The following is a 27,922-nucleotide window of genomic DNA, read 5'->3' on the forward strand; positions in this document are numbered from 1 at the left end:
TGTTGAATTTTGTTGAAAGCTTTTACTGCATCTATTGAGATGACCATATGGTTTTTCTTGTTCAATTTGTTAATATGGTGTATCACATCAATTGATTTGTGTATATTGAGGAATCCTTGCATTCCTGGGATAAATCCCACTTGATCATGGTGTATGATCCTTCTAATGTGCTGTTGGATTCTGTTTGCTAGTATTTTGTTGAGGATTTTTGCACCTATGTTCATCAGTGATATTGGCCTGTAGTTTTCCTTCTTTGTGACATCTTTGTCTGGTTTTGGTATCAGGGTGATGGTGGCCTCGTAGAATGAGTTTGGGAGTGTTCCTCCCTCTGCTATATTTTGGAAGAGTTTCAGAAGGATAGGTGTTAGCTCTTCTCTAAATGCTTGATAGAATTCGCCTGTGAAGCCATCTGGTCCTGGGCTTTTGTTTGTTGGAAGATTTTTTATCACAGTCTCAATTTCAGTGCTTGTGATTGGTCTGTTCATATTTTCTATTTCTTCCTGATTCAGTCTTGGCAGGTTGTGCATTTCTAAGAATTTGTCCATTTCTTCCAGGTTGTCCATTTCATTGGTATGTATTTGCTTGTAGTAATATCTCATGATCCTTTGTATTTCTGCAGTGTCAGTTGTTACTTCTTCGTTTTCATTTCTAATTCTATTGATTTGAGTCTTCTCCTCTTTTTTCTTAATGAGTCTGGCTAATGGTTTTTCAATTTTCTTTATCTTCTCAAAGAACCAGCTTTTAGTTTATTGATCTTTGCTGTTGTTTCCTTCATTTCTTTTTCATTTATTTCTGATCTGATCTATAAGATTTCTTTCCTTCTGCTAACTTTGGGGGTTTTTTGTTCTTCTTTCTCTAATTGCTTTAGATGTAAGGTTAGGTTGTTTATTTGAGATGCTTCTTGTTTCTTAAGGTAGGATTGTAGTGCTATAAACTTCTCTCTTAGAACTGCTTTTGCTGCATCCTGTAGGTTTTGGGTTATCGTCTTTTCATTGTTATTTGTTTCTAGGTATTTTTTTGATTTCCTCTTTGATTTCTTCAGTGATCTCTTGGTTATTTAGTAGTAGTGTTGTTTATCCTCTGTGTGTTTGTATTTTTTACAGATTTTTTCCTGTAATTGAGATCTAGTCTCATAGTGCTGTGGTCGGAAAAGATACTTGCAACAATTTCAATTTTCTTAAATTTACCAAGGCTTGATTTGTGACCCAAGATATGACCTCCCTGGAAAATGTTTCATGAGCACTTGAGAAGAAAGTGTATTCTGTTGTTTTTGGATGGAATGTCCTATAAATATCAATTAAGTCCATCTTGTTTAATGTATTATTTAAAGCTTGTGTTTCCTTATTTATTTTCATTTTGGTTGATCTGTCCATTGGTGAAAGTGGGGTGTTAAAGTCCCCTACTATGATTTTGTTACTGTCGACTTCCCCTTTTATGGCTGTTAGTATTTGCCTTATGTATTGAGGTGGTCCTATGTTGGGTGCATAAATATTTACAATTGTTGTATTTTCTTCTTGGATTGATCCCTTGATCATTGTGTAGTGCCCTTCTTTGTCTCTTGTGATAGTCTTTATTTTAAAGTCTATTTTTCTGATATGAGAATTGCTACTCCAGCTTTCTTTTGATTTCCATTTGCATGGAACATCTTTTTCCATCCCGTCACTTCAAGTCTGTATGTGTCCCTAGGTCTGAACTGGGTCACTTGTAGACAGCATAGATATGGGTCTTGTTTTTGTATCCATTCAGCCAGTCTGTGTTTTGGTTGGAGCATTTAATCCATTTACATTTAAGGTAGTTATAGATATATATGTTCTTATTACCATTTTCCTAATTGTTTTGGGTTTGTTATCGTAAGTCTATTCCTTCTCTTGTGTTTCCTGCATAGAGCAGTTCCTTTAGCATTTGTTGTAAAGCTGGTTTGGTGGTGCTGAATTCTCTTAACTTTTGCTTGTCTGTAAAGGTTTTGATTTCTTCGTTGAATCTGAATGAGTTTCTTGCTGGGTAGGGTAATCTTGGTTGTAGGTTTTTCCCTTTTATCACTTTGAATATGTCCTGCCACTACCTTTCAGCTTGCAGAGTTTCTGCTGAAAGGTCAGCTGTTAACCTTACATTTTCATGATTTTGATATCAGTGTTTGTGAAACTTGAATGCTTGTTCTATTGTTTAGAGATATTTTAGAATAATTTTGCATAAATACCTATTGTCAAGTTAGAGAAATATTATGTGCATTTTTATTTCTCTTTTCTATTCATTTACTATTCCTCATTTAGAACATATGATTTTTAATATAAATTTTATTTTTTATCAAGGAAAACATATATTATTTCACAGATCTAATAATAGTATAAAACTTAAACTGAAAACAGCAGTTCCCTGCTGCAATTCTTCTTCTCTCCCTTGATTCTTACTTTCTGGAAGGAGCCACATTCATATCTCTTAGCTTTTGCCTCTGCTAGTTACTTTCATATGTCTAAATGATAGCTATTTCTGGATTTTTCTGTTTTAGATATTATGTAATGTCTTCTATGGAAGATGACTATTGAGTACTTATATTGCTGTCCCTGTTCATTTCATGTGCTCTCTTGTTTCCAGGACAGTTATATCATAGTATTTAGTTAAAACCATACCTAGCATTTACATTTTCGTGACAATGTAAATATCTGTGCAGACCAACAAAATGTACCATGCTTACCCAACCACCTTGCCTCTCCTTCCTCCCTCCTTCTTTCCTTCCTTCCTTCCTTCCTCCCTCCCTCCCTCTGTCTCTCTCTCCCTCTCTCCCTCCCACTTGTTTGTCTCTCTTTCATTCTTTCTCCTGGAATTAGTAATTTCCTACTTTTTTGGTTAATTTTAATTTCTGTGTACCCACCACAAACTTATTTCTGAATTTTCCACTGAAATCATATAACTTCTGCCAGTGTAATGAACACACTTGGTATCTATTGGTTCAATTATTTTTCTTGGAGATACAGTACCTGGAGTTCTCTGTTTTCTTGTTCTTGCCTGGATTGGTTACTCCTTAGTTGTGTAGAAAGGTGTCATCTGGAGGCTTCTTTTATCATCAACCTAGATGTTTCTTCTTCTCCCTCTTATGCTATAGTGTCTGTTTCCTGTGTCCTATAGTGGCCTTCTTTTATGAAAGATACACTGATTCAGCATTTATTGATCACTTATTCTGTATGTGCTGGTCATTGTCTTAGCACAGGAAATAGGAGAGAATGAAACAAAGAGAAAAGCAAAAAAGAAATCTAATTGGCAGTAAGTATGCCATGGAACAATTAAAGCAGAACTGGGATGGAGGATGATAGTGGGGTTTCTGTATTAATTTTGATGAGGCATGTCCTTTGTAACTTCTGAAAGAAGAATGCATGACGGTAGAATTTTTTAGACCTCGCTTGTCTGAAAATGTCTTTTTTTTTTTTTTAACCTTTATATGTGACTGGTGGCTTGTTGGGATATTAGTATTACAGGCTGAAAATTGTAATCTTTCCAATTATTTTTTTCTCTGTGAGAGCTTTTAGTATTTTTATTATTTTAAAAAGTGTTTGTTGTTACTGGATTGTACCTTGATGTGTGTGGATCTTTTAAAATCCATTGTCTTTGACATTTAATGTAAACTTTTTCAGTCTGAAAAAGTATGTACTTATGTTCAGAGAAGTTTTCTTGAATTATATCTATGGGAATTTCTTTCTCTGTATTCTCATTTCTGTTTCTAGAACTCCTCTTGGTTAGATGTTGAACTGTCTGGATTAATTATCTAATTTTCACATCCATTCTCACCTGTTTTTCCTTCATTTTATCTTTTGTTTTATTCTCCTAAGAGGCTTCTTCAACATCTTCCAGTAGTTCTTTCAAAATTTTTGTTTGTTATTATACTCTTAATTTCTAATAGCATTTTCTAGTTTTCTGAGGTTTTCACGGGAGATGGGAGGGGAGAGCTGGATGGTTAATTTTATGTCAACTTGACTATGTTATGGGGTATCCAGATATTTGGTCAGACATTATTCCGAGAGTTTCTGAATGAGATTAACATTTAAATTGGAAGGCTTTCTAAAGCAGGTTGTCCTTCCTGTTGTGGATGGGCCTCATCCAATCAGTTGAAGGCCCGACTAGCGCAAAAAGGCTGAGCATACCCTGAGTAGAGAGAATTCTACTTGCTCAACTGCCTTCGAACTGAGACGTCACTTTTTCCTGCCTTTGTCCTCAAAGTAACATATTGGCTCTTTTTGGGTTTTGAGCCTAGTGCCCTTCAGTCTGGAACTACACCATTCATTTTCCAGATTTTTAGACTTTTTGGCGTGGAGTAGAATTACACCATTGGCTCTCCTGGTTCTGCTGCTTGCTAACTCGCCCTGCTGAGACTTGTCAGCCTCCATAATTATGTGAGCCACTTTCTTAAAATGAATAAAATACATATCTCTGTCTTGTTGGTTCTGCTTCTCTGGAGGACTCTGTTTTTCATACAACAAATTTCATCTGTTGTGCAAAGAGAGGGTTTTCTGGCTCCCCAGATGTCTGGGCTCCAATAAGACAGTCCATTTTACAACTCCTGCTCCAGTTTTTCTTAGAGATTAAAGGAGCTTCCAAAGCCTGTGATCATGGGCACTGCTGAGGGCCACAGACTCTTGGCTTGGAGGACACTAATACAGAGGCAAAAAGGTACCAGTGAATAAAAAAAAATCCCTGCCCTGAATTTTTACATGAAAGTTTTTACCTTTCTGATGGTATTAATTATATTTCCTTTAGTCTTCCTCTCCCTACCCCATTAACAATATTTTTTAATTTGTTAATGTTTTGTCCATTTTTAATAATTATTTTTTTTCCTGCTTGTTTCTTTGGTGTCTGTCATTCATATGAGTCTTTCCTCTAATGTCTAGTGACCCTTTGTGCTCATGTTTAAGTGTATTGTGCAAAAGTCTATGTGCCTATGTATGAGCTGTCTGCTGGTGATGAATGAGCTTTATTTTAAATGTTATCATGGCTTATCCTTTTTCTCAGAGAACACTTCTCTAATATTGCTTGATGTCTCATGGTTCAGTAAGCATACTTTCAAGTTATTTTGTTTTTTACAGTAAGGCTTTTTAAAGTGTTCAGAGGTTTACTCCTCTGGAAAGTAAACTTCTAGTCTCTTACCGTGGTGGGGATGGCCATCGATATGGGGAGAGGAGCTCAGGTTCTGTGTTTTTTATACCAGCTTTTATTCATCTAAACTCTTTTCATCCCTGTCCCTCAGCCATCCATATATGTAATCAGTGCCTTCAATTCTTGGCCTTTCTAAGGGTTTTGTAACAAGCATTTGTCTGCGTCTTCAAGTTATTTCCCTTCAGGTTGTAGAGAATTTTTTTAACCTTCTCTCATTACTCTTATCCTCTCTTTATTATTTTTGTTCTTGTTTTTTGCTCTTTAACCAAAGTCACTTATTTTATACCTTTTTTTTTTTTTTTTTTTTTTTTTTTTTGCGGTACGCGGACCTCTCACTGTTGTGGCCTCTCCCATTGTGGAGCACAGGCTCCAGACGTGCAGTCTCAGCAGCCATGGCTCACGGGCCCAGCCGCTCCACGGCATGTGGGATCTTCCCAGACCGGGGCACGAACCTGTGTCCCCTGCATCAGCAGGTGGACTCTCAACCACTGCGCCACCAGGGAAGCCCTATACCTTTTTTATTTTAAGAGTAGAACATAGTTTAGTGATTTTCTAGCCCACTAGAATAAAAAAAAAATTGATATACATTTAATGTCAATATCGATGGCTTGACTAAAAAAGAAAAAAGGTGGCAGCATGGAGTATATGTAGTCTATCTTGTCAGTCTATAGCTTGATTTTATTTGCTTTAGAGCATGGTGATATTTGGGAATTACTTTTAAAATTTACATAAATTCATGTGCTGTACTCAAGACACTAAAATATGTTGTAGGAGATTATCAGATTTATAGAAAACTGTCAAGTTCCCTTTAGGGAAGTTGAAGTTGTATCAAAATATTATAAACTAATATATAGCACATTTATTGGTGCCCTTTTTCTCTGTTTGTTTGTTGATGGTGGGGAAGCATAGAATTAAATTAGTTGATGAAGACTTTTTTTTCTCCCAACCCAAGTTTGGTGGACTTTTACCACTAAAAGCACATGTTTGAAAATTGGTGTAACTCTGTTTATTTACTGGATTTCACTAATATATACTATCTCTGTTGTTGTATGACTTAAGAGCATTAGTAAGCTAAGAGTATATTTTAGTAAAAATTGACTAGTCAACAGTTATGGCCTTAGGAAGTGATAGTCAATTAAATACAGCTTAGAACAGGTATGAAATTATTGACTCAGTTTTGTTTTGAGTCCTTCCTCTCCAAAGTGCTGAAATGTGTTTTAAAATTACTTAGCTGCATTAGTGGTTGGATTTGAGGCTTTTAACATGTTTTTCATCAATACCTCTGGGAAAAGAATAACCAAAACCTTTAAATGTACGGTACATTTTGCATTGCTATATAGTTGTAAATACTATGATGAAATATTGAAATGATCATGAGAGACGATAACCATTAAGCTTTTCTTTCAACTGCTAAAACTCACTAAAGGTTATTTTGACCTGTGGTTTGTGAAATTGTTTAGACTAACACCTTCTTTAGTAATTGTCTCAGAAGTGCAGAAAATGCTTTAGGATAGCATGAATCTTTGTAGTTTAGGCGACTTCCTTAAGGATTGTAGTCAGTGTTTTAGTATGGAGAAAGCTTGTTGGCTTTGATTAACAGCTGGGTTTATTAAAACAAATTAATTTCCATTCTCATGGGTTTCAGCTTCTTTTTACCTGAGTTATTAACTCCTATCAGTATATCTTTATGTACCTGGTATGTGATATTTTATTAAATGTTAAACAGTTTATAATTAGGAATGGATTATGGGCAAATTAAAAAAACTCTGATATCTTTAAAAATTGTGAGATTTTTATAACTACCCAAAGTGTAGGTAAGATTTGTATTTTCACTTCATTCCTCATTTTGTCTAATTTTTTTAACTGGTGAAAAAGTTTTATTCCAGGTGTTTAGATAGCTGTTACTACAAGTTAAATAATATGAGTTTATAGATGATGTTTGAGAAAACAAGAATCCAAATGTATTAGCAGTCATAAATATGTTTCTGAGCTTTTGTAAGAAAAATTGGACTCTTCCAGTTCTATGTGTATCTTCATGTCTAATTTGTTTTTAATTGAAAAGAAAAAAATTGTGACATACCAATTTAAGTTGAGGTGATAACATTTTTAGATGGTAATGTTTTTATAGTTATAGTAACTTTAATTAGTTTCCTATCTGACCTAAATCATGCTGTTTAAAATCTTTGTGAAATTTACAGTCTTTGTGAAATTTAAATTTACATTATCAGTAAAAGTCAGTTTGTATACATAATTGAAAATAAAATCAAAATGATGTTTACCTGTATACTTAAACTTGGAGTGTCTCTACTGTTACCTATGTTTTTCCTGTGGGGTTTGAGTTTTGTATGACATAAAAATCCCCACCTGTTGCAGTTTTAAATCAGAGACAACGGATTTGAGAAAAATAATACTAGTAGATACTTTTTAAAATAAAATGTCTGATCTAAAGAATTATATATGGGGTAACCTCTTGCCTTTCTTCCTAATTTCTTTTTTTGTAGCGAGAAAAGTAACTTTATTTTCTTTTTACTAAATTTAATTTCCCTTTTGAGATTTTTCCCCCAAGTAAGTGATCTAAAGGAAAGCTCAGTTTAAGGTCTTGCCCCCTCATACTCTGGTGCTGTATCAGATTTCCAGGTGGCTTGCTGAGAGTGCTCTGTGTTGGGCATAAGAGCTGAGGAGTGAGATTTTGCTTCTGTTCCTTGACTAGGGCATCCCTCTGTTACCATCCTTTCTGATTCCCTGCTGTCTATCAACAAAGGTCACAGCTGTGTTTTCCTTATCCCCTCAAAGCCTCAGCTATGTGTACATCTTTCTGTGATAATTTTCTGACTCCTCCAAGGGCATGAGTTACTGTGAGGCTGTTTGAGGTCCGTCTACCATTAAATCTGTCTCTACTCTTCCTGTACATTACTAGGTTTAGGGCAACTCTTTGAGTCTTGGCATCTCCCTGTGCCTCTGCCTCGGAAGTGAGGTGTGGAACCTTCTGGACCAGGGTCAAAAAACTTACCTGCGGTTTCTGCTTTTTTCTCTTTTCTTTCTCCTATTTCTGAGAAGAGTGGAGGGTATGACACATCCTCTTCTCTCAGAGATTTACTTCTTCATGGAGTTTGATTGCTTTCCTTTGTATTGTCTGTCTGTTTACTTCATTTTGCTGGAAGGAAAGGATTTTAAATTAGATGGGTATTTCTATTTATCCTTGACTTGGTTTACCTTAGTGAAAGAAATATAAGATCCCTATTTTGTTGTTTCAGTATGCTGGCAATTGTGAATTTTGAGACGATATATTTTGGACTTATGAGCTACTAATTTCTAAATATTTGTAAGTTGAATCATAAGATCACACACCTTTAAGAATTTTTTTAAGGGAGTACCGAGGGCCTAGAGATGTAGAGTGATCTGTTTATGGACATATCCTGTTAGTGTCATAGTCAGTTTGAGAACATAGATCCCATGACTTCTTGTTCCTCAGCAACACATTGCTTTATCTTCTCACCTAGTCCTAGCCAATTACTACCCTCAAATGTCTGACTGACTTTATATCTACTTTTCATTCTACTGTATATGTTCTGTTAGTATGTTCTTGCTGACGCTATTCATGAAATAGAACTCTATAACAAAATTATGGCAAACAGCCATTTCAGTCCTGAGGGCCACCTTGGGTTTTTCAAAACATGAAAGTAATAAATACTGGGGATAAAAAGGAGAAAGTAGCTGTGAAAGGATGAGGCTTAAAACTAAATCAGAATTTGGCATGACACAGAACAGTCTTCAGGGGTGAAACTACATGGAATTAAAAACTCTTAAAGGTGTTAGATTCAGAATATATGAATACTGCTTATGATAACAGTGGTAAGGTCCCCAGCACTGTCTTTTGTTTTGACCATTATAAAAGGACAAAAAAAGATTAGTTGAGGGATATTATGTAGGTGGAATATAAGGGCTCTTCAGTTTTAAGGAACATAAAGATTATGTATATATGTCGAGTTCTTTAAAAAAAATACACACACACATGCATTGGCATTTCTCAAATCTAGCTATATTTCAATTCATGGGGGCCCAGGTTTATTGGATTAATGCGTATTTTATATCTGTTTTGAGATGAGGATTAAAAAAATTCATTTCTGTATATATTACTGGTTAATTTTCTTCTGAGGCTTTTTAAAGAAAATATTTATTTATTTACTTTTTATTTTTGGCTGAGTCAGGTCTTAGTTGGGGCATCAGGGATCTTTCGTTGCAGCACCCGGCCTCTTCGTTGAGGCACACGGGCTCTTTGTTGCAGTACGTGGGCTTCTCTCTAGTCGTGTTGCGTGGGCTTGTCTTTAGCCGTGGTGCACAGGCTCCAGAGCATGTGGGCTCAGTAGTTGCAGCACAGGGGCTCTCTAGTTGTGGTGCTTGGGCTCCAGAGCACGTGGGATCTGTAGTTGCCGCACACAGGCTCTCTAATTGTGGGGCACAGGCTTACTTGCCCTGCGGCACGTGGGACCTTAGTTCCCCAGCCAGGGATTGAACCCACGTCCCCTGCATCGGCAGATGGATTCTTAACCACTGGACCACCAGGGGGCTTTTTAATGGATAACTTATTCATATAGAATATATTAATAATTTTATACCATCTTTTGCTAATTCATATGCTAGTAAATTATAGTTTTTTAGCTTACAAGTAGTCTAGCCAAATTTACTGATCTCTCATCTCTTTATCATTAATCATCAATTTTTGTAGAATGTGTGCTATTATTAAGTTTAGGGAGCTACTTAATTCCATCTTCCCCTCTTTTGGGGTGATGCATCTCTTAGAGAAACAAAACCAAAACCTCTGTCCTTGGTCTTCTTTGCTGCCTTCCTTTCAAACTGTTTCAGTTAAATTAGTAGGATATAATGGTACAGAACTAAAAGGGCAAGATAAATATAGATAGGCTCATTTAGTTTATCTAGAATCAACTTGTTGCTAACTTGTTTAGTTTACTTTTTAATGTCAACTATTTATGTGTTCATGGGGCTGCATTGGGTAGACAGCATGTTTAATAAAACTTTTCCATTAAGATCTTCTGGAAATTAATTACCATTAAATCAATTTCAGTTAAGTATGAAATTGATATGGGTGATGTTCTTCATAATTATTGTTTTAAAGAAATAACCTACTGAGTGAAATTCGTTCAGCTATTTTCTGCTATTTTTTAGGAGTGGCAGAATTCTATTCAGAAGAATGCAGGCCTTGCTTTTATTGAACTTGTCAACGAAGGAAGGTAATCTATTTTATATCCATGTATATTTTACTTTAAAATGTTATTGTATTTTTGCCATTGGAACTGATATTTTTGGTACTATATTGTTTTTGCAGTCAGTGATATAGTGAGCTTAGATATTAATTATTACAAATATTTCAATATTTAATCATCTTGTTCTCTTCATGGTTATTGCTTAATGATAAAGTCAGTTCTTTGTTTTTCAGTAAGTAAACCTTTGGCAAAAGTATACTGATGATTCCATTAGCAGATATAAGGAAAACTGATACTTATTTGGACTTCCTAGAAAATTCTATTATATTTGTAGAGCCAATAAATAGACTAATATGGTCTATATTATCTCTCTTATGTCATGGCCTGGGCATAAGGGAAGAAGAATTCAAGGAAAGAATAGTCAGTAGTAGGAAAGAAAAGTGAGGTACAGAGATTAAAAGGAAAGATACAGGGGAAAAATAGATTTAAGAAAGTGAGAGAATTAAAGGGTAAGAATAAATTGGGGAAATGATGAGTGGACTACTTTGGGTCTATTTCCGTGTCAGTTGATTTCTTCTTTTTTTTAAAAATAAATTTATTTATTTATTTATTTTGGATGTGTTGGGTCTTCGTTGCGGCCCGCGGGCTTTCTCTAGTTGTGGTGAGCGGGGGCTACTCTTCGTTGCAGTGTGCAGGCATTGCGATGGTTTCTCTTGTTGTGGAGCATGGGCTCTAGGCACGTGGGCTTCAGTAGTTGTGGCTCGCGGGCTCTAGAGCACAGGCTCAGTAGTTGCGGCACATTGGCTTAGTTGCTCCGCGGCATGTGGGATCTTCCCGGCCCAGGGCTCAAACCCGTGTCTCCTGCATTGGCAGGTGGATTCTTAACCACTGCACTACCAGGGAAGCCCGTGGCAGTTGATTTTGGATTACTTAGACTGAAGACCCAGGGTATAGATTAAAAGTTGTGATTGGCTGCCATTGGAAATAGCATTCTGAACAAAATTATTTTTTTAAGAATGTCTTTTATACTGTTCTGTCTAGAGTTGAGAGACTGACACCATCACTATAGGAATAATTTGAACTAGTAGCTAGGAATTTAGCCTCTGTGTCATTAATGTTGTAGAAGAGGGTACTGTTAACTTTATTTAATATTAAATGCTACTAAAATTATTTCACTCAGTAAATAATTATAGGTGCTCACAGACTAGTGTTGAATACAAATAAATAAACCTGCAACTAATGCCATGTGGTAAATTCTGTGCTAGAATTGTTTACATATAGGTTATTAAGGTAGGAATGTGAAAAAAGAGAAAGACTACACAATTTAGTTCAGAAGAATTAGGTAGAACCTCCCCAGGGAAACATGATTCCTGAGTTGTATTTTCAAGGATGAGTAAGGTTAGTAATGTAGACTTTGGAAAAGTGGGAATTATGGATAAATTGGAGGACATATGTGTGAAAAGCATTCTAAATAGAGGGAATAGAATATCTGAAGATACTGTGATGTGGGAAGGTATGTATGTACGTGTGTGAGTGTGTGTGCATGTGTATGTGTGTGAATTGTTGGAATAGAATTGGTTATCTGGACCATAAAAGGTCTAATGTGGTGTATTTGGATTTTCATCTGAAGGCAGTGGGAAGCCTTGAAAGATCTTAAGAAAGTATTATTGTGATACTTGGGTTTTGGAAGGATAACTAGCAGTGATGTTTAGGATGGGTTGAAACAGAGGAGACCTAATTGAAATCAAGAACAATAACAAGGCTATTGCAGTGATCTATATGAGAAACAGAGCTAAATTGTAGTCTGGAGTCTGGAAAGTGTTGGGAAACCAATAAATATTTCTCAATGAGTGAATGACTAATAATTTAGTCTTACTTTTAGCAACAATTTCAAAGTGCTTATTCTTCAAAAAAAATAAATAACTCTTTGGCTGAATTTCAACACTGAGGTATTGGATGCTTTTAAAGTTTACATATAGAAAAAGAGTTAGTGAGTGCTGTTGATCGAATATGTATTTGTTCTACTTAATGCAAAACACTGATTAACACTAGTTCTTTTTTTTAAGAGAAGTGGTTATAAAAGTCTATTTTGCAAATGAAGCAACTGACAATGGATTAATCTCCAAAATTTACAAGCAGCTCATGCAGCTCGATATCAAAAAAACAAACAACCCAATCCAAAAATGGGCAGAAGACCTAAATAGACATTTCTCCAAAGAAGATGTACAGATTGCCAACAAACGCATGAAAGAATGCTCAACATCATTAATCATTAGAGAAATGCAAATCAAAACTACAATGAGGTATCACCTCACACCAGTCAGAGTGGCCATCATCAAAAATTCTACAAACAATAAATGCTGGAGAGGGTGTGGAGAAAAGGGAACCCACATACACTGTTGGTGGGAATGTAAATTGATACAGCCACTATGGAGAACAGTATGGAGGTTCCTTAAAAAACTACAAATAGAACTACCATATGACCCAGCAATCCCACTACTGGGCATATACCCTGAGAAAACCATAATTCAAAAAGAGTCATGTACCAAAATGTTCATTGCAGCCCTATTTACAATAGCCAGGACGTGGAAGCAACCTAAGTGTCCATCAACAGATGAATGGATAAAGAAGATGTGGCACATATATACAATGGAATATTACATAGCCATAAAAAGAAACGAAATTGAGTTATTTATAGTGAGGTGGATGGACCAAGAGTCTGTCATAAGAGTGAAATAAGTCAGAAAGAGAAAAACAAATACCGTATGCTAACACATATATGTGGAATCTAAAAAAAAAAAAAAGGTCATGAAGAACCTAGGGACAGGACAGGAATAAAGACGCAGACTTACTAGAGAATGGACTTGAGGACATGGGGAGAGGGAAGGGTAAGCTGGGACCAAGTGAGCGAGTGGTATAATAAAAATGTTAAAAATAAAATAAACAAACAAATGAATTTATAAGCTTGAAAAAAAGTATTTTGTTTAGGTTCTACTAAGTCTAAATGCCCTCAGTTATGCAAGTTAGTGTGTACGTTTAGTAGATAAGGCAACATACTCTTGTGATTAATAGTTTTAGCTTTGAAGGTAGCCTTGGGTTCAAGTTTCAGCTTTGATATACGGGAAGTACTTTTACTTCTGTGAGCATCCGTTTCCTCATCTGTTCATTCAGCCAATATTTATTATGCACTGACTGTGTACCATGACTTGTCCTTGATTCTGGGGTTACAGCAATAAAGAAAATGAAGATTCTTTTTTTTGTAGATCTTACATTTGAACAGTCATTGGCAGACTATGAACAATAAACAAAATAAGTAATGGAGTATATATGAATGGTGGTAAGTTCTTTGGAAAAAGATAATGTGAAGCAGGTTGAGGGAAATGGTGATTTTTAAAGGAAATATAAAGGTTTGATACCTTTATAGAGTAGTTTAAATAGAGTGGTTATATTACAGATCACTGAGCAAGTGACATGTAAGCAAGCACTTGAATGATGTGAAGGAGTTAAACATAGGGGCATGTAGGGGAAAAGCATTCCAGCCCTAGGGAACAGCCAGTAAACAGATGAAAGCTTCCCCGGCATATTTGAGGAATGAGGCTAGTATAGCAAGAACAAGTGATCAAAGTGGAGAGAAGTAAGAAATGAGGTCAGAGACATAGGGCAAGATTTGTGTAGAGCCTTTGCAATTCATTCTGCAGGAGATAACAGTCATTGCAGGATTTTGAGCAGAGGAGGGAGACAATCTGCCTTAAGTTTAAAAGGGTGATTTATGTAGGAATTTAAGGATAGAAGCAAAGAGATCAACTGGGGAACTACTGTAGTAATTCTAGTTAAACATGATGGTGTTGTGGACTAGGACAGCAGCAGTAGAGGAGGTAAGAAGTAGTAGGATTAGGAATACATTTTGAAGGTAGAGCTGATAGGATTTACTAATGAATTGGATGTGGATTGTGAGAGCTAGGAGTCAAGTATTACTCTTAAGATTTTTGACCTCTGCAGCTGAAAAGATGGTGTTTCTATCAACCAGATGGAAAAGGCTGTGGATAAAACAGTTGTTGGGGTAGATCAGGAGTTCAGTTTTGGAAATACTGATTTTTATATCTCTAGTAGACATCCAGGTAGAGGCAGTTGTTAATTATTTCTCCAGACTAGAAATCTAAACTTGATCGTTATAAGAATAGAGATGATGTTTAATGCCTTGAGATTAGATGAAATCATTAAGGTGGTAGGGTGATGACTGAGATTTGACCACGGGCTCAGAAGTTGTTTCTGACTTGGTCAGGAGTAGTTTTGGGAGAGTGGTGTGGAAAAAAGCCTATTTGCAGTGAATTTAGAAAAGAAGAGAATAAGAGAAGAGGAATTATAGAACGTGTATAAACAGTTCTTTAGAGGAATTTTGCTACAAAGGGGAGCAAAAATAAAATGGAGTGGGGGGAATAGAGTCAAGGGAAGTAGGGTTTTTAAAAAATGAGAAGCAGAGAACAGTTTCATGGTAAGGAGTGGGGAAATTAATGTAGAAGAGATAGGTGAGAATTTCTGGAGTGATGTTTTTAAGTTGATTTGAGAGTGGGTGAATTTGTATGCAAATGGGGGTTTGGCTTTAAAGTAGAGCATGGATGGGTCGTTTACAGTAACCTGGGAAGGCATTTTATGTAGTTGCAGAGTCTGGGAGGTAAATATGGAAGTAGAGTTAGAGTTGGGTTTCAGTGGGTTTAGGTTTTGCCAAGTGAATATGGGGGAGAGAAGGCCAAGGGAGTCTCTTTGTGCTAGAGAGTGATTGTCATCATTGACCACAGGATTATGATTATTAAGCTAGGTAAAGAGGAGAGTGACCGTAAAGAAAACGATAGGCTGGATGGATTGGAGCTCTAAGGACTGAGAGTTGTGATAGTATAGAATGAGTGAGCTATAACATGAGAGGTGGTAGTTTAGAGAGTGGGGCGAGTAGAACCAAGGCCATTCCGTTATTGGGAATGATGAGGTCTGGCATATGAGCATGCCATAAATGACTGAGGTCGGGTGCAAGACAAGCTCGGAGAAGGAGAGGAACTCAGGGAACTGTCAGACCAGGATCTCAGTCAGCTTGGAATCTCATGTTTGTAGACTGTATCACTTACCATCCCTCATCAGTGGTGTCTCTACATACCCCCAAATAATTTCCGTTTATGTCTCATTGCTTTTAGTTTTTGGATCACTGTCACTTTCTTCCAACACTGTTCTTATAATAATTCCTGGTGCTTTTACCCATATTGTGGCAGGTATCAGTATTTTGTTCCTTTTTACTGATTAATAGTATTCCATTGTACAGATATACCATATTTTATTTATCCCTTCAGCAGTCAATGAATGTTTGTTTTTTTTTGGTTTTGTTTTTTTTAATTTTATTTATTTTTGGCTGCACTGGGTCTCCGTTGAGATGCTCGGGCTTCTCATTGCAGTGGCTTCTCTTGCTGCGGTATGTGGGCTTCAGTAGTTGTGGCACACGAGCTCAGTAGTTGTGGCTCACAGGCTGAGTAGTTGTGGCCCACGGGCTTAGCTGCTCCGCAGCATGTGGGATCTTCCCGGACCAGGGCTCAAACCCGTGTCCCCTGCATTGGAAGGCGGATTCTTAACCACTGCGCCACCAGAGAAGCCCAGTCAATGAATGTTTGGATTGCTTTCCGTTTTTGGCTATTATAAACAAAGCTTCTATGTGTGTTTGTGTACAAGGCTTTGTGTGGACATATGTTTGCATTTCTCTTGGGTAGATACCTAGGAGTACAGTTGCTTGGTGGAATGGGAAGTCTGTGTCTAATTTTTTAAGAAATTGCCAAGCTATTTTCCTAGTTAGCCTCGTAGGTATCTTACCCTGGTTTTTGTTTGCATTTCCCTAATGGCTAATCCTGTTGAGTGTTTTTTCAGGTGCCTTCTTTAAGAAAATGTCTGTGTACATCTTTTGCCCATTTAAACATTTCATTCACTGTCTGAGTTCTGACTTTTAAACAGTAGTTTATATTCCAGTATTTCTGGATATAAATCTTTTGTCATATACACGATTTGCAAATATTTTCTCTCAGTCTGTGACTTGTCCTTTCATTTTCATTGAAGAGCAAAAGTTTTTAATTTTGATAAAGTACAATTTACCTATTTTTTTTCTTTTATGGATTATGACTTGGCAAATTCAAGAAATCTTACGTCAAAACAAGTACTAGGGTTTTCTTTTTTTTTTCTAGAAATATTTTTTCATCACTAGAAATTTTGTAGTTTTACCCTCTACATTTAGGTCTGTGATTCATTTTGAGTTAATGTTTTTGTATGGTGTGAGATAAAAGTTTAGCTGTTTTGGATCTCCCCATAGATAGTCATGTCATCTCTGAACAGAGATATTCTTAGGTGTTCCTTACCAATCTGTATACCTTTTATTTCCTTTTCTTGTCTTCTTGCTTTAGCTAGGATTTCTGGTACGATGTTGAAAAGGAGTGGTGAGAGGGGCATCTTTGCCTTGTACTGATCTTAATGGGAAAGTTTCTAGTTTCTCACCATTAAGTATGGTGTTAGCTTTTGGATTTTTTCGTAGATATTCTTTGTCAAGTTGAGGAAGTTTCCTTCTATTCTTAGTTTACTGAGAGATTTTGTCACGAATGGGCACTGGATTTTATCAAGTGCTTTTTTGGTATCTGTTGATATGATCATGTGATTTTTCTTTTTAGCTTGTTTATGTATGATGGAGTACATTAATTGACTTTGGAATGTTGAACCGACTCTGCATACCTGGTTAATTCCTGCTTGGTCATGGTATATAGTTCTTTTTATAGTTGTTGGATTTGGTTTTATTTGTTGATTTTTAGAAGTTACTTCCTTGGGCTTAATTTGCAGAATTTGTCTCTCTTGTAAGGTGTTCTTAATATTGTTGCTAAGCTGTTTTAGAATTCTTCTTCTTCTTTTTTTTTTTTTTTTTTGGTCTGGCTTTTAAGGGGTCACCCCTTTTTTTCCATTGCTTTGAGGTCAGTGAATGATTGAGCAGAAGGCTTTCTGAAACCTTTGACTGTGTATGGCTGGTAGATCTGCATTTGGTTTTGATGGACACGTTTAAATTTGAAGTAGTTTTCATCCTCTAGCTTTTACTTCTTGTTGATCTTTTTTGAGTCTGCCCTGTATCTGCTCAGGGACCCAGATAGCCATGTGTGAAATTCTTATTAAGCTAGTTTATTTCCAGGATCTCCCTCTCTAATTTCTGGTTTGTTCTCTGGTCTCCTGCTCACGCTAACTTCAAATGTAATCTCACTCTAGGAGAGCTTTAGGTTTTTCCGGTTTTCGGCTTGGCATGCATTTTCTTCATTTTCTGTCCTCTCTTTCAAATCAAGTCAGCCATCTCTGGCAATGAAGTTGTTGGTTTCCATAAGCAGCCAGAGACCGATGGAACTACCATACCTATGGTGTCTGGGTGGGGAATTCCCAGAAAAGATTGCCACAGACTTCATTTGTTCTTACTTAGTGTTTAGCACATTTTTGTGAATAAAATTATTATGGATTTTGTTGTTTGCTTTTGGTCAGTTTTCAGAACACTGAAATGATTGTTATTCTTCAGTTCTATACTTGTTTTTCTGGGAAAGGATTTGTTGGACTCTTTATTTCACCGTAGCTGGAAGATCTACCCCCAGATCTTTACATGTCTGATTGATTATGATTTAAGTCTCAGTTCAGATGTCACCTTGTCAGAGAAGTCTTCCCTGAAACTCGTTACCCAGGTTATTTTTACCTCATTTCTTAAAATTTTTCTTAAAATTTCTTAAAATTTTTTCCCCATATCTTTTATTCTTTCCCCATGTTTTGTCTTTATTGTCTGTCTCCTCCTGTACAGTATATGTTTAGTGAGGGCAATCCCTCTGTCTCTCGCTTATTGTTATATCCCTGGCTCCTAGAGAAGTGCCAGTAGATATTTGTGTTTAATTGATAAGATTACTTTCAGCGTAAGTACATTGTTTTTATAGTTTTTATTTCAATTATTTATATTTTTCATGTAAATAACATTCTTTCTTAAACAGAAATTTGCTTTATACAGATAATCTTGACAATAGTCAAGTGATATTTCTTTGAAGATTACTACCAAGAGAAAAGAAAATACATATACATATAATAAATATTTTACATTAAAACTTTTCTCTGTCTTGTGAAGAAATAAATTTTATGTTATTCTTAAATATTTTATCCAGAACAGCTGATTCTTATTATTTCTTATTGGAGAAAGAATTATTTGAATAACTTACTTGTTTTTATATCACATGTAATTGTAGGTTTTATAATAACTTTTTCCTGATTTCTTATCTATGTTTATCTTACTCTGTTTGGATTTGTTTGCCTCCTGTCATTAGAAACTGTCTTCTTTACCTTAGTGCTTAGCCTATAGAAAGTACTTTAGCCTTTGTCTTTTAAGCAGATGTTACAAAGAAACAGTGGTATAAAGAGAACTAACATTCTTTAGTGAAATAGTGGAGGTAATATTTGAAATTTTTATTCTCTCTTTCTTTAGAGAGTAGAATATATTTTAAAGGGATTTATTTTTCTAAAATCAGTAGGTTTGACTTTCCTTTTATAAATATTTAATACATTGAGGTTAAATGAGTTTACATAGCAATGGATGTATTTGTGTAGCAGTGTTCAACTACTGGACTTAATCCCAGGGGCAGGAAGAATAAATAATAAGGGTTTTCTTTTCACTGCAGAGACAAACCTTTTTTTTTTTCTTTTTATGTAAGTCTGACCTGCCTTGACCCCATTTATAGAGTAGCTGCCATAAATTTGGTCCTTGATTAATGTTTTATTAGTGTAAATAACATGTAGACCTTTACAGACTGAGAGAGACTACAGCATAGGGTTTATCAGATTTGATGGGTATCATTAGCAAATCAATTAACTTAGGTCAGACATAAATAATTGTTGTCCGGTAGATGTTTCTCTTAACTTACCTGTTTAATTGATTAGATACTTTCTCTGTAAATATATTGTTTTGATAGTTTTGAGATGAATTATTTGTATTTTTCTTGTAAACAACATTCCATTTTAAACAGATTTTTTATAGAAAGAAAATAACCAGTAATCACTGATATAATCAAGTTATGTTTCTTTGGCAATTTTTACCAAGACAAAGTAAAATTTATAAACATTAATAAAAGATATATATATTGAATCATCATCATCAATTGACTTTTGACTTTTCAAATATGCAAATAATTGATCTAAAAGTGTTATTTGTTCTGAAAGACACAGGTTTCTTTAAACAGTTTTAAATTCTTTAAAGAATATTAAAGCGTTCTTTTAGAATGTTCTGTGATGCTGTGGCACCACATTAATAGGGAATAGGAAAATCTGTTCTAAATTCAGGCATGGTAGGTAACATTATTATGTATATAGGGCTTCAGTTGTTTTGTGTACTCGATTTTATTTTATGTTAGTTGCTTTTTCTTTCACCTTAAGATATATTTAATTGAAAAATGAATTTAATTAAACTAATTCCAGTAGAACTGTTGCTTATATATTTAAATTCTTTATCAGTGAACCTGAAAAGTCTTTTCTTATTTGGATAAAGGGGTTTTGATTTCATATTTTGCCTTTCTTCTTATTCCTATTATCCCTTAATGGTTTTATTGATCTCTCTTCTAAAAATTTTAGTATCTCAATATGGGTGTTAATTTTGCCAGCAGAAATAGATACAGCTGCTAGGTATCCTTCTTTCTTCCTACCAGCCTGCCTGCCATCCATCCAACAAATATTTTTTCGAGTATTTTAAGCCCCTGATGTTGTTCTTGGCAGTTTTGATCAAGGTAGCTGCTCTGTGAGCATTACTAAGTCTTATAACTTCACTTGTTTGACTTGTGTTAGAAGGAACAATGTAATGGATAAATATTGATCATCTTGCACATTTTATATATTTAGGTGGTCCTGTTTTTGTTTTTATACTCAGAGATTCTGAAAAATCAGTGCAGATTCCCTATAAGTAAAATTTTTATAGCTTAAAATGTCAAGGGATCCTGTCTTTGTTAAGCAAATTTTTAATTTGTCTCTTCATTTATAAAGCTGAAAAGAGACATGATTCCATTGGCCAATCAAAGCTTTAAAATTTTTGATGGTAAAAATTAGGAAAGTAGTAGACTGTGGAACCTAGTTTAAAGGAATAATATCTGTTAAAATTTTTAAGATATAAATTCTCATTTTGAATTATAATATTTTAAATAGATAAGTGATTATAAAATGACCTATATTTAAAGTATTGGGTTTTGTTTATTAAAAATACATTTTGAGAACTTCTATAGCCTCCTAGGATTTTACTCTTAAATTTCTTCCTAGGACTCTTTCCTTTTCGCCAGACTTGAAAAGCACAGAAAGGGCAGATTATCCCATATACTGTTGGACACATTGCTTAATTATCCCCTGGGGATGGTCAGTATCTGCTTATTACAGCAATAATTCAGACTTGTATACAAATATGTAAATAGCCTCATAAAAGACATAATGTTTCTAGTACTAATACAGTTGTCTGTCTCTTCAGAATTCAACTGCTTAGATTGCAATTGTGCTTTCTGAACATTTATTTAGTAGCTCCAGCATTTTCTTTCACTCCAAGAGTCATAGATTCCTAATAAATATCTATTGAATAAGTTAGTAGAAGACTGAATGGAAGGGAAGGCAAAGAGGAAGGGAGGGAGGGAGAGAGGGCAAAAATGCATTTCATTTTATTCTGACCCACTTGGCTATTATTTGGGTTATATATTGGTAAAAGACCAAGGTATTTGTTGCACTTAAGTAAACAGTGTAGCTAAGATACATTATTATCTGAGCCACCAAAGATATAGTCTGAATCAAAGTAACCTCTTGGAAACTCGGGAGTGTTTCTTAAAGAGTCATATGCTTTCCAGTTAAATTTTAAAATTATGTGTGTAGTAAGATTCCAATTAAATATTATGAACAGTTGTTTGGATGTGATCTTATTTTTGGGGTAGAGTAAGAGGTGATTGTTTCAAAGATTTGTTGAGAGGAGGCTTTCATCTCCGTTTACTCTAGATTGAATTGATGTAGCAATTTGTGTGGAGTGTTTAGAAAGAGGTATGTGCTGTTCTTTCCTCTTGGAGATTAGGTTATTTAAATTACTGTTTATTATTTTTGAAAGTTTAATGCCTTATTAAAGAGGACTAGAATTTTCTCCCCTTAATTAGGATACAGACATTTTTCTTATTTCATTTCTTCATGTGTTTTGGTTTAAAACAGTCATAAGGTCAAATTATTTTTCACTTTTAATTTTCCAGCTTGATCTCAGTTTTCTGTGGTTACTTTTTAGGCTGGTTTTGCTGTGATCAATGTAAAATAATGGTGGTGCATTTAAATTATGTTTTTCACTCCCTAAAAATGCTAAATTGCACTAGGTTTAAGGGCTTTATGTGTTTGGCATTGCAGTTGACTATTCTCAGCAAGGATAAGTATATAATTTTCAGAAAATGTGGTGTGGATTCAGAATGCCTGTAGAATATGCTTGTGTTTGTATAGAAGTTTCACAACCTTATGCATCATTAAAAACTGCAAGGGTTTATATATAAATGGAATCATTTACTATATTAAATGAAAATGAGTATAGAAAAAGAGAGGCAAATTAGGGGTGGGAGAAAAAGGAAAGACAGCTAAACTTTGAGAAGAATTAAATGAAAATAAGATGAAGACAGAATCAGTTCACTTCATTCATTTAGAAAATATTTATGAATACCTGCTATATGCTGTTCTGGGGGTTCACCAGTGGATACAGTAGACATTCCCACCCTCTTATAGTGTATTTTAATTGGCATAGGTAGACGACAAAGAAATTAAAAACTTCATATTAGGTCAGAAAGTGATAAGTGCAATGAGAAGGTTAAAACATTCAAATTAAAGAGAATAGGTACAGTGTGGGGCAAGGGATGTTGCAATTTTTTTTTCTCTTTTAGTTTTCAAATTTTACTTTCATTTAAAATTTTGGTCATAAAAGTTTCCTATTAAGTGTTTTAAACAATATTTAACTTAGGAAGTGAAAAGTCTTCTGTTTTCCCTATACTATAGTTGGATATTATATATTCTTGCAGAACTTCTTCCACATGTTAGGATTTTTCTTTTGTTTTCCTTTGTTGTTGTTTTTTTTTAACATCTTTATTGGAGTATAATTGCTTTACAATAGTGTGTTAGTTTCTGCTTTATAACAAAGTGAATCAGCTATATGTATACATATATCCCCATATCCCCTCCCTCTTGTGTCTCCCTCCACCCCTCTAGGTGGTCACAAAGCACTGAGCAGCTGATCTCCCTGTGCTACGTGGCTCCTTCCCACTAGCTATCTGCTTTACATTTGGTAGTGTATGTATGTCCATGCCGCTCTCTCACTTTGTCCCAGCTTACGTAACTTCCCCCTCCACGTGTCCTCAAGTCCATTCTCTACGTCCGCATCTCTGTTCCTGTCCTGCACTTAGGTTTTTGAGAACCATTTTTTTTTTTTTTTTAGATCCCATATGTATGTGTTAGCATATGGTATTTGTTTTTCTCTTTCTGACTTACTTCACTCTGTATGACAGACTCTAGGTCCATCCACCTCACTACAAGTAACTCAGTTTTGTTTCTTTTTGCAGCTGAGTAATATTCCATTGTATATATGTGCCACATCTTCTTTATCCTTTCGTCTGTTGATGGACACTTAGGTTGCTTCCATGTCCTGGCTATTGTAAATAGAGCTGCAATGAACATTTTGGTACATGACTCTTTTTGAATTATGGTTTTCTCAGGGTATATGCCTAGTAGTGGGATTGCTGGGTTGTATGGTAGTTCTGTTTTTAGTTTTTTCAGGAACCTCCATACTGTTCTCCATAGTGGCTGTATCAATTTACATTCCCACCAACAGTGCAAGAGGGTTCCCTTTTCTCCACACCCTCTCCAGCATTTATTGTTTGTAGATTTTTTGATGATGGCCATTCTGACTGGTGTGAAATGATACCTCATTGTAGTTTTGATTAGCATTTCTCTAATGATTAATGATGTTGAGCATCTTTTCTTGTGTTTGTTGGCAATCTGTATATCTTCTTTGGAGAAATGTCCTTTATGTCTTCTGCCCATTTTTGGTTTGGGTTGTTTGTTTTTGTGGTATTGAGTTGCATGAAGTGCTTGCATATTTTGGATATTAATCCTTTGTCTGTTGCTTCATTTGCAAATATTTTCTCCCATACTGAGGGTTGTCTTTTCGTCTTGTTTATGGTTTCCTTTGCTGTGCAAAAGCTTTGAAGTTTCATTAGGTCCCATTTGTTTAGTTTTGTTTTTATTTCCATTTCTCTAGGAGGTGAGTCAAAAAGGATCTTGATGTGATTGATGTCATAGAGTGTTCTTCCTATGTTTTCCTCTAAGAGTTTTATAGTGTCTGGCCTTACATTTAGGTCTTTAATCCATTTTGAATTTATTTTTGTGTATGGTGTTAGGGAGTGTTCTAATTTTATTCTTTTACATGTAGCTGTCCAGTTTTCCCAGCAGCACTTATTGAAGATGCTGTCTTTTCTCCATTGTATAATCTTGCCTCCTTTATCAAAGATAAGTGACCATATGTGCGTGGGTTTATCTCTGGGCTTTCTATCCTGTTCCATTGATCTATCTTTCTGTTTTTGTGCTAGTACCATACTGTCTTGATTATTGTAGCTTTGTAGTGTAGTTTGAAGTCAGGGAGCCTGATTCCTCCAGCTCCATATTTCTTTTTCAAGACTGCTTTGGCTATTCGGGGTCTTTTGTGTTTCCATACAAATTGTGAAATTTTTTGTTCTAGTTCTGTGAAAAATGCCAGTGGTAGTTTGATAGGGATTGCATTGAATCTGTAGATTGCTTTGGGTATTTTAGTCATTTTCACAATGTTGATTCTTCCAATCCAAGAACATGGTATATCTCTCCATCTGTTTGAATCATCTCTAATTTCTTTCATCAGTGTCTTATAGTTTTCTGCATACAGGTCTTTTGTCTCCCTAGGTAGGTTTATTCCTAGATATTTTATTCTTTTTGTTGCAGTGGTAAATGGGAGTGTTTCCTTAATTTCTCTTTCATATTTTTCTTTTTTTTTTTTTTTTTCCCGATGTCTTATTTTTTTTTTCTTTTTATTAGTTTCTGCTTTATAACAAAGTGAATCAGTCATACATATACATCTGTTCCCACATCCCTTCCCTCATGCATCTCCCTCCCTCCCACCCTCCCCATCCCACCCCTCCAGGCGGTCACAAAGCACCGAGCTGATCTCCCTGTGCTCTGCGGCTGCTTCCCACTATCTATCTACCCTATGTTTGGTAGTGTACATATGTCCATGCTTCTCTTTCGCTTTGTCACAGCTTACCCTTCCCCCTCCCCATATCCTCAAGTCCATTCTCAAGTAGGTCTGTGTCTTTATTCCCGTTTTACCCCTAGGTTCTTCATGACATTTTTTTTTTTAAATTCCGTATATATGTGTTAGCATACGGTATTTGTCTTTCTCTTTCTGACTTACTTCACTCTGTATGACAGACTCTAGGTCTATCCACCTCATTACAAATAGCTCAGTTTCATTTGTTTTTATGGCTGAGTAATATTCCATTGTATATATGTGCCACATCTTCTTTATCCATTCATCCGATGATGGACACTTAGGTTGTTTCCAGCTCCGGGCTATTGTGAATAGAGCTGCGATGAACATTTTGGTACATGTCTCTTTTTGAATTATGGTTTTCTCAGGGTATATGCCCAGTAGTGGGATTGCTGGGTCATATGGTAGTTCTATTTGTAGTTTTTTAAGGAACCTCCATACTGTTCTCCATAGTGGCTGTACCAATTCACATTCCCACCAGCAGTGCAAGAGTGTTCCCTTTTCTCCACACCCTCTCCAGCATTTATTGTTTCTAGATTTCTTGATGATGGCCATTCTGACTGGTGTGAGATGATATCTTATTGTAGTTTTGATTTGCATTTCTCTAATGATTAATGATGTTGAGCATTCTTTCATGTGTTTGTTGGCAGTCTGTATATCTTCTTTGGAGAAATGCCTATTTAAGTCTTCTGCCCATTTTTGGATTGGGTTGTTTGTTTTTTTGCTATTGAGCTGCATGAGCTGTTTATAAATTTTGGAGATTAATCCTTTGTCAGTTGCTTCATTTGCAAATATTTTCTCCCATTCTGAGGGTTGTCTTTTGGTCTTGTTTATGGTTTCCTTTGCTGTGCAAAAGCTTTGAAGTTTCATTAGGTCCCATTTGTTTATCTTTGTTTTTATTTCCATTTCTCTAGGAGGTGGGTCCAAAAGGATCTTGCTGTGATTTATGTCATAGAGTGTTCTACCTATGTTTTCCTCTAAGAGTTTGATAGTTTCTGGCCTTACATTTAAGTCTTTAATCCATTTTGAGCTTATTTTTGTGTATGGTGTTAGGGAATGATCTAATCTCAAACTTTTACATGTCCCTGTCCAGTTTTCCCAGCACCACTTATTGAAGAGGCTGTCCTTTATCCACTGTACGTTCCTGCCTCCTTTATCAAAGATAAGTTGGCCATATGTGCGTGGGTTTATCTCTGGGCTTTCTATCCTGATCCACTGATCTATCTTTCTGTTTTTATGCCAGTACCACACTGTCTTGATTACTGTAGCTTTGTAGTATAGTCTGAAGTCAGGGAGCCTGATTCCTCCAGCTCCGTTTTTCGTTCTCAAGATTGCTTTGGCTATTCGGGGTCTTTTGTTTTTCCAAACAAATTTTGAAATTTTTTGTTCTAGTTCTGTGAAAAATGCCAGTGGTAGTTTGATAGGGATTGCATTGAATCTGTAGATTGCTTTGGGTAGTACAGTCATTTTCACAATATTGATTCTTCCAATCCAGGAGCATGGTATATCTCTCCATCTATTTGTATCATCTTTAATTTCTTTCATCAGTGTCTTATAATTTTCTGCATACAGGTCTTTTGTCTCCTTAGGTAGGTTTATTCCTAGATATTTTATTCTTTTTGTTGCAATGGTAAATGGGAGTGTTTTCTTGATTTCGTTTTCAGATTTTTCATCATTAGTGTACAGGAATGCCAGAGATTTCTGTACATTAATTTTGTATCCTGCTACTTTACCAAATTCATTGATTAGCTCTAGTAGTTTTTTGGTAGCATCTTTAGGATTCTCTATGTATAGTATCATGTCATCTGCAAACAGTGACAGCTTTACTTCTTCTTTTCCAATTTGGATTCCTTTTATTTCCTTTTCTTCTCTGATTGCTGTGGCTAAAACTTCCAAAACTATGTTGAATAAGAGTGGTGAGAGTGGGCAGCCTTGTCTTGTTCCTGATCTTAGAGGAAATGGTTTCAGTTTTTCACCATTGAGGACAATGTTGGCTGTGGGTTTGTCATATATGGCCTTTATTATGTTGAGGAAAGTTCCCTCTATGCCTACTTTCTGCAGGGTTTTTATCATAAATGGGTGTTGAATTTTGTCGAAAGCTTTCTCTGCATCTATTGAGATGATCATATGGTTTTTCTCCTTCAATTTGTTAATATGGTGTATCACATTGATTGATTTGCGTATATTGAAGAATCCTTGCATTCCTGGAATAAACCCCACTTGATCATGGTGTATGATCCTTTTAATGTGCTGTTGGATTCTGTTTGCTAGTATTTTGTTGAGGATTTTTGCATCTATGTTCATCAGTGATATTGGCCTGTAGTTTTCTTTCTTTGTGACATCCTTGCCTGGTTTTGGTATCAAGGTGATGGTGGCCTCGTAGAATGAGTTTGGGAGTGTTCCTTCCTCTGATATTGTTTGGAAGAGTTTGAGAAGGATGGGTGTTAGCTCTTCTCTAAATGTTTGATAGAATTCGCCTGTGAAGCCATCTGGTCCTGGGCTTTTGTTTGATGGAAGATTTTTAATCACAGTTTCAATTTCAGTGCTTGTGATTGGTCTATTCATATTTTCTATTTCTTCCTGAGTCAGTCTTGGCAGGTTGTGCATTTCTAAGAATTTGTCCATCTCTTCCAGGTTGTCCATTTTATGGGCATAGAGTTGCTTATAGTAATCTCTCATGATCTTTTGTATTTCTGCAGTGTCAGTTGTTACTTCTCCTTTTTCATTTCTAATTCTATTGATTTGAGTCTTCTCCCTTCTTTTCTTGATGAGTCTGGCTAATGGTTTATCAATTTTGTTTATCTTCTCAAAGAACCAGCTTTTAGTTTTATTGATCTTTGCTATCGTTTCCTTCATTTCTTTTTCATTTATTTCTGATCTGATTTTTATGATTTCTTTCCTTCTGCTAAGTTTGGGATGTTTTTGTTCTTCTTCCTCTAATTGCTTTAGGTGCAAGGTTAGGTTGTTTATTCGAGATGTTTCCTGTTTCTTAAGGTGGGATTGTATTGCTATGAACTTCCCTCTTAGAACTGCTTTTGCTGCATCCCATAGGTTTTGGGTCGTCGTGTCTCCATTGTCATTTGTTTCTAGGTATTTTTTAATTTCCCCTTTGATTTCTTCAGTTATCACTTCGTTATTAAGTAGTGTATTGTTTAGCCTCCATGTGTTTGTATTTTTTACAGCTCTTTTCCTGTAATTGATA

The 27,922-nt window shown here is 35.6% G+C and overlaps 1 protein-coding gene across 3 annotated transcripts in view; it reads left to right on the forward strand.

The window, feature by feature from the left end:
- The window catches only part of LRBA (LPS responsive beige-like anchor protein), an 826,328-nt gene that overhangs the window by 298,871 nt on the left and 499,535 nt on the right, over nucleotides 1-27,922 (forward strand). For all 3 annotated transcript variants that reach the window (XM_082611157.1, XM_082611155.1, XM_082611156.1), the window contains exon 35: nucleotides 10,327-10,391. In XM_082611157.1, coding sequence (XP_082467283.1) covers nucleotides 10,327-10,391 — 65 coding nt within the window. The remainder of the gene's footprint in view (nucleotides 1-10,326; nucleotides 10,392-27,922) is intronic.

Source organism: Mesoplodon mirus, assembly GCF_964341445.2.
Source record: "Mesoplodon mirus genome assembly, chromosome: 2".
Classification (NCBI taxonomy): Eukaryota; Metazoa; Chordata; class Mammalia; order Artiodactyla; family Ziphiidae; genus Mesoplodon; species Mesoplodon mirus.